The 12,959-nt window shown below is 39.6% G+C and overlaps 1 protein-coding gene across 1 annotated transcript; it reads left to right on the forward strand.

The window, feature by feature from the left end:
• The first annotated feature begins 5,920 nt into the window (after nucleotides 1-5,920).
• Nucleotides 5,921-10,181, forward strand: LOC139687410 (natterin-4-like). Its single transcript, XM_071584530.1, has 3 exons — nucleotides 5,921-6,109; nucleotides 8,641-8,784; nucleotides 10,089-10,181. The coding sequence occupies exons 1-3, from the start codon at nucleotides 5,921-5,923 to the stop codon at nucleotides 10,179-10,181; spliced, it is 426 nt and encodes a 141-aa protein (XP_071440631.1).
• The last annotated feature ends 2,778 nt before the right edge of the window (nucleotides 10,182-12,959 follow it).

Below are 12,959 nucleotides of genomic sequence, written 5' to 3' on the forward strand. Positions count from 1 at the left end.
GAAAAAATGTATTTATGAATGGATAAGTAATCCAATATTTAATAAATATTGGGCCACTTATCAGTAAATTTTTATCTTAACGGAAATGAGGATGCCAAAAACTTAGACCTAAAAATTGCTTCTTCCGTACATTAACCCTCGCCGTGGACCAGGCACAGTTGCTCGGAAATAGCACCGTCCGTACTACGTGCTCCCGCTCAAGAGTGAGACCTATCTACAACGGAAGAGGGAGGGAGACAGACAGACTTCCAAGAGGTCGAGAGGGAGGGAGACGTGGGCAGGGATAAAAAATTTGATAACACGGATGATAACTTTACGAAAAATCAGCGCCTACATACAGCGAATTAGTGTATGGCGTGAGTCCTGGTCGGCCTGCCACTCGTCACACGCTGAGACTATCAAAACTGTGAAATGGACGGATGTAAGTAATACGTAAATTTCTACTAATTTCTGAACCCTTTTCGCGAGACCACGTACTGAATTTCTCCTCCATCCGGCCTGGTCCCACAGACGGGCGATTCATTAATCTGGGTTCCCTGTCCGCCTTCCGAAGCACAAGCCTCATCGCCCCTCCATCGAATGGAACATTAGCGGCGACTCGTGATATCAAGCACTGTGCGCGGCTATGTATAGACCAAAGCCTTAAGACTTTCGGAATACTTAGCAGTAGTTGCGTTGAACCCTATGAAGGGATGGAAAAGTCGTGCATAGCCATCGAGGACAAAACCCACTCCACGTGCAATTCAGATTGACCGTTATCATTTTAATAGTCACCTATCAATTGTATTGCAGAAAGTGGATTAGAAAGAAACAGGAGCAAATACTCGGTCAATCAGTTTCGAAGGCAAAAGGAATGGGAAACACGATACTTACTGTCTACAAGCTATTTTAACTTGCTACGTTTCAGGTACATAGGGGTCACAATCACTGCAAAATTTCATGGAGGAAATAGCAAAGTAAGGAGACGATGTTTTATTTTTTAAATGAGAATAAGGGTTCGCTTAGTCTTAACGTGGCTCAGCTTGGGTTGATGGCGTCAGACCGAAAAATATTTCGAAAACCACCAACGCTAGAATTTACAGAAAAGTGAAATATAAGGTTTTTCGTTGAGAATTTGGAGATTTTCAGAAAAATAAATTGAAATAATTTTCTCCTTCGTGGATTTTTCCGACCCCAAGATAACAAAAACGAAGCAATTCGAAGGAATAACCACTTGAAACTGGCCCCTTTCCCAATAACCTTCAACTCCTGCTAATGAATACACACTATCCAGGCTGAGGGCCAAAGGAGAACAGATCAGACGCAAACCTTTACATGAGGGTGGACATTCATTTCACGGATTCCCCATTTCCGATTTTTCCCGATGATTTTCTCGACGAACACTTCCCGAATGCATGGAATGTGATTCGTATATCTGCGGACGTCGCCCCATCGCTTCGAAGGCCGCTGTTTTTAGTTGAAACCGGCGCAACTTAAGGTCGGGTTTCTATCAGGGTCTGAACGCACGATGGCCTACCAAGAAACAATTACTCATTATTAAGAGAACATCGTTGACATCGGGATTTCCCGATTTCCATTCCAAAACCCGAGTCAGATTCCGAATTTCAGGTTTACAAGGAAATCGGCCCTTTCCCTGCCTTTTCCTGAATCGAACTGGGTATCGCAATTCCTGGCTATTTTCTGACTAAGTGGTTCTCCTGTACACAGGTATTGCATTACCGAGTTTTTTACCGCCGGCACCGAAGTGGGAATTCATAAAAACCAACATTATATCGGTAGTTGAAGACCCTGGATGTTGCAATACTCGATATAATACTCGTATGTCCCATATAATACTCGTATTTACGAAGAGAAACAGACTGACACAATTTCGCATTAAAATACTCAATCTGGCTTCCCCCAATCCATTCCCACAACAGAAATATGATACTCACTTGTTATCGAGCTAACTTGTGCCCATTCCCTGCAACATATTAGGTAAAGGATAGATTAAGTGATCCCTAGGGAATCAGCGGCCAGATTTCACTGCGGCCTCAACTCTTCTTCTAATGGTGCATCTTGCATGCATCGCTACTCGGCTGCTGACTACGCCTCAACTATTCCAAAAGAGGCCATACACCACCTTAATATTATCTAACCTATATACGAGGGTCATCCGGAAAGTAGTACCCGTTCGTGCCGCATGAAGTGCTGACGACGCGAGTAGCCGCTGGACGAGGTCAGATAGCTTCAGTGGCTTGTCTGCCTTCTCTGAGCCAAGTTGCGTGACGCTAGCATTGCCTGTGTTGTTTCTGTGATTGTTTACAATGTTTAAAAAAAATTGAGAACGCCGCCAGTTGTGAAGTGAGGGCAGTGATTAAATTCCTCAATGCAAGAAACGTTCGCCCATGTGATATTCATCGCCAATTAAAGGAGGTGTATGGAGACAATGTAATGGACGAGTCGTCTGTTCGGCGGTGGTGTCGCAACTTCAACATGGGGAGGGGGAACACACACGACGATGAGCGTTCGGGGAGACCGTCTGTCATTACAGACCAACTGGTGAGCTCAGTTGACGAATTCGTGAGGAACGATCGGCGCGTCACAATTGATGACATCTGTGAGCATTTTCCCAATGTTTCTCGAACAATTGTTCATGAAATTGTTAAACACCATCTGCATTATGCAAAAATTTGTGCAAGATGGGTCCCTCGCGTATCTCAATGAGCTGGCGGCGAAGGACTATGCAGCAGGAATACAGAAACTTGTCACACGTTATGACAAATGCCTTAATTTGCTTGGAGATTATGTTGAGAAGTAGTTTAAAGTCTTTCAAATAAAATTTTTTATGTTTGTTAATATTTACTTTTGTGTCTTTATTTCACGAACGGGTACTACTTTCCGGATGACCCTCGTACGAAGTGGCATTGTACATGAGAACACTCGACAACTGATTAGGAGGAAGAACTTCTCCCCACGGTTAGAAATCCACTTAAATATCTTTGTTATTCATTTCTTCCAGCGTTTACTTTACATCTTCGATAAGATAAGATTTTTTCCAAATAAATCGAAGATCGGAATTTTTTAGAACAGTTCAGTGGTTTCCACTGATGTGAGCACGGTTTTCTCAGATTTCGATAGCCAAGAGAAAAATTATTCAACTAATATCACTATCGGTAAGTTTCAAACACAATTCTTATCGATGGTGGGGGATTACTCATGAAATGTCCGATTATTGAAATAAGAGCATTCCTATATATATATAAAATGTACAAGCATGAACCACTGGCGGAAGGTTGGCAGGAATTATTGGAGTGATAGTTAGAGTTATATACAGCGGAGGGGACGATAGTCTGCGAGGGGTTGCCATAATATTGAGTAAAAAGGTAGGAAGAAGCAGAGTCAACATAGAGCAAGCAACGGATAGAATATTTCTAGCAGAGGTAAAATCGAAACTGACGAACTTGGTCATTGTTCAGGTATACGTGCCACCAAGCAATCATAAAAAGGAAGTAATCTATAGGATATACGATCAGTTAGAGGATATAATAGAGGGTGTGTTTCTGCAGAGAAGCATTTGAAATTTATGGGGATTTGGAATGCGACAGTAGATGTACAGCGCGGAAACATGGTCATTGAAGCAGAATGATAGACGTAGATAGGAGACTTTTGAAATGTGGGTGTGGAGAATGATGAAGAAAATGAAGTGGGCGGAAAAGAAAACAAATGAGGAAGTGCTAGGTGCGGTGGGGGAGGAGACTATATTGTTAGGAGAAATCATAAGGAGGTAGGAAAAATGGATCAAGGGCGTATTGATCGACATTGGGATGTTGAAGACTGTGATAGAGGGGAGAATGGCAAACAAGGAAAGGGTACGAACAGAATAGGTTACCCACACACACGCTATATACGTGTGTATGCATATATTTATGTGGGTCGCGGTAGTCCAGTGGGTAGAGCGTTGGACTACTGACCGGAGGGTCCCGGGTTCAATTCCCAGGCAAGGCACTCTGGTCACCTGCAGCTCCACCCAATGCAGATCTTCCTGGGAAGACCATAACCAGCACAGGGAAAGGAACTGGCCCCCCTACCCTGATGTGTGAATTTCACACGCCGTCGGGTTTAATACTGGGTGAACTCTGCCATCCACCACCTACCAAACCGACCTTCGGGTTGATTACTGTATTTGTGGTTTTTTATATATTTATATATACAATATATAAATCCGCTATATCATCAACATGCAGCCAAAGACCTCAAAAATACATTATTTCGCTCCTCAATAAAAATTCAACGAGAAATTTTACAACAATCGACACCTTTTCGCATGAAATAGCGCATAATTCAGCAAAAGACTACACTCCAGGGGTTCCCAGAAGAATGCCAAAAGCATTTTATACGATATCGGCGAACAAATATTTCTCCTGTAAAAAATATTTATCAATGTAAAACTGTTTGCGATATTTCGGATATCTATCTTTTCTTAGTAAAGCCTTAAGTTTCGCTTCATAAGTACTTGGCCAAATAAATAAGGAATATTTAATGCCAGAATGAGGTTTAAATAAGGGTAGAAGAATAAATTTTATGAGCTCATGTAGAATTTGCCTGAGGACTTTGCTCAATCAGTTAGTTTTAATTTATATCACAAAAAATGGCAAGGAGGTAGCATTAACGAGCCACAGGACGATGCGTTTGATTTCTCAAACAGTATAGGTAGTACTTAGGATAAATAGCTAAATAATGGAGAAGAGTAAAAGGTAAATAATTTCCACAGTTATCAACCCCAAGGTCGGTATGATAGGTGAGGGTAGAGCTCACCTATAACAAAGCCCAACCCCGTGTGAAATTCATACATCAGGGTGACAAGGGAGACCAGTTCCGTTCCCTGGACCGAAAAATCTCGGCACTCTCAGCTTCACCCGAGCTGTGGGTGAAACTGAGAGTGCCGAGATGCGTGCCCTGGAATCGAACCCGGGCTTTTCAGTTAGTAGTCCAACGATCTTTCCCCCTAGATTACAACGCCACCTCATTAAATCATTACTTAAGGGAACATCAGTTTGAGTCAAGAAATAGGGTATGAGCATAATGTTAAAAGGGTAATGAGAGCACTTATACGGGAAGGAGTATAGAATACAACCAGGTCTGTGTATGTTTCGTAGATTTATTTTGAGAGGGTATTTGAAATAATGGAGCAAAAAAGCTGCTAAGGAAGTTTTGTAGAAATTGGAAAAGACGGAAGGGTTATGTGACTTATCTCAAATGTATACTTCTCAGAGTGACCGGGTACGGGTATCGGGTGAGATTCAAGAATGACAGTGAAAGCCGCCGGACTAAGGCAGGCTTTATCATTATCACTGGTGCCGTTCAAAGTGTATGCGAAGAAAATGGTGGAGTCGAAATGGTAATTAATGGGACAAGAAGTGCCAAATGGGTGCGCGAATCGAGCATGAAGGATATCGAAAGAGAAGAGCCTCGGCTGTCAGTCACTGGCGTCGCTGTTTCGAATATGAGTCGGTTCCAAATTGAAGCTCAGGAGTGAATGGCTCGAAATCTATTTCTTTACATACGCATATGTGGGACAATTTCAAAGAGAAATACGAGCGAAAGTTTATTTCGTTAGTTACAACGAAAACGAATCAGTAAATATGCTAGCACAAATAAATGGGAAAATGAATACGTCAAAATCAGTAGGCAGGATTGTTCAGTTTACACGATCAATTGCTTAAAAACCGCTAAATTGTGAATGCCACCATTAAACTGCTTTCCGCCTCCGATGAAAGTAATTTTGGACACGAAAAAAGTCGATTTATTTTGTGAACGGGGTTCATCCAGCTGCAAGCTTATAATTCGAAAATACGACGATGGCAAGTACCCTTCCCCATCCGACGTAAACATTTCGGAACCCTGTGAAATTGCAGGCAGATTGGGAAATACTACGGTCATGTGGATTGGAGCCAGCAACGGTTACGTTCCCGCCGAGGCCTTCGTCGCGGGTAAAGACGGCAGCACCGACCTGTACGTGGGACGGGCTCGGTATAACAACGCATTCGTCCCCGGGAAGGTGCACCCAGCGCACGGCACTTGCTACATACCATGGGGAGGGAAGGAGATCTCGCTCAAGAATTACGAGGTGAGTTGATGACCTCGGGGATTCGACTGACATCGAATGCCTAGGAAACAAACATGAGTGGTATGGCGTGAGGCGTCAGTCCAATTGCGAGCAAAATTTTACAAATGATCCCGATCCTGAAAGTGAATAAAATTCAATAAATGTCACAATCTGTTCCTCAGATGATTCAAAAAAATTATCTCGGTATGGAGATCTTCGTGTATCTAGATAGAGACAGAGAACAAACAAGATGTCCGATTGGCCACATTATTTTCTCTTTCCTCACCCTGCTCATGCAGTCCAATGTCATCGGTGAAGGCCATGTGCATGTGTCCATTTAATTGACAACAAGATAATTGATTCTCAAAAGTTAAAACATACGGCGAAAGAAATATTACAGAAAATAACACTTTCTTCAATTCAAAACTGATAAGAGCTTTGCTTCTATAATGGAGGATACTGGAAGTAGCCATAGTTGGTCCCTGTAACCATTGGCTATCTGGTATCATTTCTATTTATAAATTTAAATGAAACCAGGAGGGAAAACTATGAAACGTTTGGCCATTTTACTCATAATAACCACATTTTTCAGTTATTTTTAATCGAATGGTAAATGATTGTTTCATGTTTCATTGTGTTCAATATTTTCTTTTCTGTTAATTAGAAAATATTTCAAACAACTTACGAGTATTCTGGAAAGATATTGGAATGAATATAGATGCCAGAATTTTCTGAATAGGGAAGACAATTGCAATATTAATTTACCTTGGCCAGGGACTGTTTATAGTTTTGAATTACTCACTTCCTACATTGCATTGGCTCTCTAAAAGTACTGGATGGTCTGAGAAATGTGAGATAGGTCTCAGGTCTAATGTAAGATAAACCCCTGCCCTCAATTCCTCATGGGTGAGAGTGGGCGATACGTGATCAAACAAGGCTAGGCATGTGGTTGAGAATAGAGGAGAAGAAGTGAATTCCAGAGTAATTAGTAAATATTGTCACAAGATGGAGATGTGACATTTTTTTGTCCATCCCTAAGGGAAGAAATCCTTCCCAAAGGCACTGGACCAACTATCAGCCAATGGCATATGATGGTGAAAAGGAAAAGTAATCACCATATTATAGATCCACTGGAGAATTTTATGGAGGATTTCAAAAGAAATTAGAGGGGACTGGAAAGATTTTAGGTTTATGAAGCGACTGTTAAGGGAAGGAAGTTGAGAAAGTAAGAACAGTATTTTAACATCCTCGGGAATATATCATTTGGAACGATTGATGTGCAAAAGAAGTTATCAACTATGAGTATCAGTAGAGAAATAAGAAAAAAATGTTCACAAATTGCTATATTGAGAGCAACACTGTATATAGATGTGAAACAAAGAATATTAGGAAAAGTGAAAAAAAGTACTGGGGAAGTTTTTAGATGTGGGTTGCGGTTTATTATTGAGAACATTTCACTAGTCAGATAGGTCTAGGAATGAGGAAGTAATGAAAAAAATGGAGAAAAAAAGAGATATGCCTGAAAGTGTAAGGAAAGGGAAGATAAATTGACTGGATAAACCATAACATAATGAGGGCCTGCATGCAGAATATGGTTATGAAAGGGAATGGAAGTGGGAATAGAGGAAGAAGGAAAAATTAGACATTCCAACAAACATTAGGAGAGGATATTAATAATGAGAAATGAAGGAAAAGGCACAATATTGAAGTAGTGCCTGTGATAAAAATTCCACTTAAGTCCTTTCATGGATAGATTCACTGATAATGATGTTGATTTAGCCAGAATTGGAATAGTTAGATTTTCCCGACATTAAACTAGAATTTTTATTGCAGAATAACTCTTTTCAAATAATTATTTCATTACAATTGACTTGAGTGCTGTATGCCAAAATCTTTTAAGGCATAAGAAAAACTAGAATTAAAATGTTTTTTGTAAACATGAAGATGGAATTCTAGGAAAGTGTACTCCAGACACTATTGCGACACAGTTTACATTACTAGATCTTTTATTCCATAGTCAAAAGTGATAGTTTCATGTTCACACAAATGTTGAATGAATGCAAATTTCTGCAAAATGACTAGACTGAACTAAGCGCATAATCATTCTCTTTTGCATGGCTTTCACATTTAATGTCTACGTTATTCATAAACTCATTTTTTTAAATGGTTTTTATGTACCTCATCTGTCTCTCTTTTCATGGACATTTGGAAGCATTTTGACCTATGTGTACATTTTTGGGGAAAAAGGAGTCTATTGTTGTCAAAAATCATCCATTTTGCCCTTTGTATTAAGGAGGAAGTGCTTAGAAAGAAATGCAAGAACAATTGATACCATTTCACACGATACCTATTAAATGAAATGTTTCATAGAAGATATTCACATCTTCAGTTTTATTTCAAAAGCCATTGTATTTACATGTCTTTATCTAAAAACATTGTCATCTTTCCTCTCATCTATTTAAGACTATGTCTCCAGCATACTATTATGACATAATTTTAAATGCTAATATATTATGGTTCAATCTGAACTGAAGGTTTTCCCTGCACTTTAGGTCCTGTGTGGAACAAATTTTGAATGGACGCACAGCTCTGGAGGCAACATCCCTCAACGAGCTATTCCAGCCTCAAGTGGTATGGATGGAGAAGTCATGTACATTGGACGTGTCCACCACAATCGCACCATTACAGTGGGAAAGGTAAAAGAGCAAATCCAATCAATTAACTAATCTCTCCCGGATATGTCTATGGATATTAATGATTTAGAGATTCAATTGCTGCATATCTTTTAAGCATCCACAAAGGTTTGTGGCAGTGGTGTACATAGAAATATTACTTTGCTAGCTTTCGGGAGGGTTGTTGATACTGGAGTATAAATGCACACACACAATCACACCTACATGTCCAATAGAAACTTGCACCCTAAGATGTTGTCTATGAGATGAAACTAGCCGTACCTCAATAACATTTTGTGAAATATACAAAGCCTTTATTCAACCTTCAGTTTATTTTAATGACACCTTTTCAAGGACAACCTCATTAGAGTGGCTTATTAAACTAGCACCTAACCAAATGCACGTGGGTTTAACAACCCCTGCCCTCCAATACACCATTCCCCTCCAACTCTGCTCCCCCCTACTCTCCCCTTCTATCCATGATAGCATATGTACAACACTAATATGGAATGTATTTTATATATGCTCTGAATGTGAAGGTGGCTAAGTGAGCTGCAAATAACACCTGACAAGGCCAACATTATTATGAAGGTAATTTGAAAAGTTCTCGGAATGGAATAGAAATAAATGACTTACCTCAGTGAAAATTTTTCCATTCTGATCTTTCGTTAAGTCACCACACCCATCAAACAGGTGATTTTTTCATATCAGATTCCACTGTTAAAATGTGATATGCCCATTCAGATGGCATCCCTGCAGCTCCAGCGATATCTTGCACTTTCAGTCAGTGATGAGCAAACATGACCTCCATGACCATTTTATGCATTTCTGCAATAATTTCTGGGATAAAGCACATTTTGGCTCGATTCTTGGCAAGAGTTGAATATGAAGGAGAATAGTCTCCCAGAGTGTTCTGAAAGTCGGCATGAATTTCCTTTGCTTTCATACCTTTCTTTTCCATGTATTTCATCACTGCTTGAATCTCAATTTTTTTTCCATCATCACAAATCGCTACACAGAAACAACAACAGAGTCTCACACAATCACAACAACACATATCTCTTCCCAGAGTAATGAAACCTTACATGTTTACTCATAAAGGATTACCTATTACTACGTGAGAAACTTATTGTGCTAGCGCGACATCTGGTGGTGATTCCGAGAACCTTTCAAACTGCCCTCGTAAGAGTAAGTTTCCTGATTTGACTTAAAAACAAGCTATTTAGCTATTTCGACTTAGCTAACCATGAAACGGAAGAGTCTAAAGTGTAAATATGTATTACTCTCATTATCTAAAATAATTGATAAAATATCTTTCCTTGTAACAGGTTCATCCCAGTCATGGCGTTTGCTACATTCCGTATGGGGGAGAGGAACTTTCATTCCCAAATTATGAAATTCTGTTGACAAGGTATGTTTAAAATAAAGTTTTGAGTATGAAATTTTTGAAAAAGTAAAAAATAAGTAAAAATACTTAAATATAAAGTCATTATTGACAAGGTAATATGATGGAAAAGCAAGCCTTCACTGATAAGATTACAGTTCTTGACCCTGTGTTTGCTCAAGTCCATAGGCTGAGAGTGAAACTTCAACATAGGGATGGGCTTCCAGGAAGCAAAGTATGATCCATTTCCCACAGTGATGTAGGCAGACGTACGGACTTGAAATTTACCCCACACCCTACACCCTAGTCACACACCGCTGTCCCAGCAGTATGTGGCTAGGAGAGATGAGAAGAGAGAACACTATAATAAAATTAAATGTTCATAACACCAAAAATTGGATAGTTAAAAGATGTTGATCAAAAGGACTTTATTTTATCATTTCCATTATATGTTGTTGATGAAGTCAATTGTCTTCCAAGAAGATGCTGCAAATTAAATTCCTCAATGCAAGAAACGTTCGCCCATGTGATATTCATCGCCAATTAAAGGAGGTGTATGGAGACAATGTAATGGACGAGTCGTCTGTTCGGCGGTGGTGTCGCAACTTCAACATGGGGAGGGGGAACACACACGACGATGAGCGTTCGGGGAGACCGTCTGTCATTACAGACCAACTGGTGAGCTCAGTTGACGAATTCGTGAGGAACGATCGGCGCGTCACAATTGATGACATCTGTGAGCATTTTCCCAATGTTTCTCGAACAATTGTTCATGAAATTGTTAAACACCATCTGCATTATGCAAAAATTTGTGCAAGATGGGTCCCTCGCGTATCTCAATGAGCTGGCGGCGAAGGACTATGCAGCAGGAATACAGAAACTTGTCACACGTTATGACAAATGCCTTAATTTGCTTGGAGATTATGTTGAGAAGTGGTTTAAAGTCTTTCAAATAAAATTTTTTATGTTTGTTAATATTTACTTTTGTGTCTTTATTTCACGAACGGGTACTACTTTCCGGATGACCCTCGTAGATTTAGATGAATAAACTTGTATTTTTAATTTTCTGAATTAATTCCGGGAAATTTTTGATCAAGGTAGTATGCCTAGGTAGGTGAAATCAATTAAGGCCATGGGATTAGACAACATTCCTGCAGAACTACTAAAATGTTTAGGAAAATGAGGGAGGAAGAGTCTCTATGGACTGATTTCTGGCATCTATAAAGAAGGAATCTGGCCAGAAGACTTTGTGAGATCAGTGTTAGTTCCTGTTACGAAAAAGGTAAAGGCTACATCATGTGAGGACTACAGGACAATAAGTTTGATATCCCATGCAGCTAAAGTGGTTCTCAGGATCATAAACAAAAGGTTGGAGAGCAGGGCAAATGATTACTAAGGGGATGATCAATTTGCATTCAGGAAAGAAGGAGACAAGTGCGGTGTGCCACTGCAGTAATGAGATCACTAATCGAGAGGACTATAGAATACATTCAGGATGTATGTATTAGCCTGTTTTGTAGATTTTGAAAAAGCATTTGAAAGAGTGAATCGGGATAAACTAATGAGTACATTGCAGAAAATAGGAATAGATTGGAGGGACATAGAAATTCTTATAAACCCTAAAAGTATGAGTACATGAGATTCAGAAAGGTCCCTGTTTCCAAACACACCCAAGTGATTGAGAAAATGAGCGAGAAAGGTTTTGTCCAGCCGTTTTATATTTTTGTATTCATCTGTGTGATTGACGGATCACTGGCATAGGAAAAATCCTTGAAAACCCCAAATGTAAGAGTTTGTGTGATTCATAAAGGTCCCTGTTTCCAAACACACCTGAGTGGTTGAGTGAGAACTTGCATCCAACTGTTTTTTATTTTGTGTTCATCTTTGTCATTGACGGGTCACTGGCATAGGAGGTATCCTTGCGAACCCTGAGTGTGTGTGTGAATGCAATTCACAAGAGTGACTGTCATTCCTTAACACGCCCTGGTGATTGAGTGGTTGTAAGTCTGTTTCCGTCATTTATTTTTGCATTGTTTGTGTGTGATTGAGGTACACGTGGGTCACTGTTTCCGAAACACACCTATGTGACCGAGTGTGTATTTTCCATTACTCTCTGGTTTGTCACCTTGTTTTTACCTAACACCTCAAACAAACCCAGGGCCAATCAAGTTTACAGTCTTGGCTTTTTTGTTTTCTATTGTTGTGACCGTAGGAATGTTCATTTTAAGTTAACTACCTTAATTGGTAGATTACCTAACAATAAGAATGTCTAGGCAATTGATACAGTGAGTGATATGATAGGTAAGATGATTAGACAGCTAGATGAGAGAAGGTAACAAAAGAATGTAAAAACGGGCAAGTATAAGGAATTTTTACAAAGAAAGGGTGAAATGGTTTCACTGAAGAGAAATGAGAAATATCTATCAGAAAGTAAGAAGGGAAAATCCATACAAATAATCAAAGATAATTCAGGCAAATTATTAACAGAAACAGGGAAGATTCAAGAGAAATTGAAGGAATATATCTATAGGAACTAAATGGTAATGACAATAAGGCCAGAAGGCTTAGACATAGAAAGAGAATAAGAAGGAGATGAGGATAGCTTAGGACCAGGCTTACTTTATGGAAAGATAAATAGGGCATAAAGTAATTGAACTCAAATAAGGTCATGTAGCTAGATAACATTCTTACAGGAAGATTTAAGACTTTATGAAAATGTGGGAGGAAGAGTTTTTATGGGCCAATCCATTGCAATTACGATGGAAGAATTTAGCTGGAAGATTTTGCCAGATCAATGCCAGTTCCTATTCCAAAA

This window comes from Hetaerina americana, unplaced genomic scaffold, assembly GCF_022747635.1.
Source record: "Hetaerina americana unplaced genomic scaffold, ioHetAmer1.1.p SCAF_192, whole genome shotgun sequence".
NCBI classification, from domain to species: Eukaryota; Metazoa; Arthropoda; class Insecta; order Odonata; family Calopterygidae; genus Hetaerina; species Hetaerina americana.

Excerpts from the sequence above, each read along its gene's own strand:
- LOC139687410 (XM_071584530.1), top strand. The coding sequence starts at position 5,921 with ATGTGGATTGGAGCCAGCAACGGTTACGTTCCCGCCGAGGCCTTCGTC. Across the intron at positions 6,110-8,640 it reads TCTCGCTCAAGAATTACGAG|GTCCTGTGTGGAACAAATTT; the intron begins GTGAGTTGATGA and ends CCTGCACTTTAG. Across the intron at positions 8,785-10,088 it reads GCACCATTACAGTGGGAAAG|GTTCATCCCAGTCATGGCGT; the intron begins GTAAAAGAGCAA and ends TCCTTGTAACAG.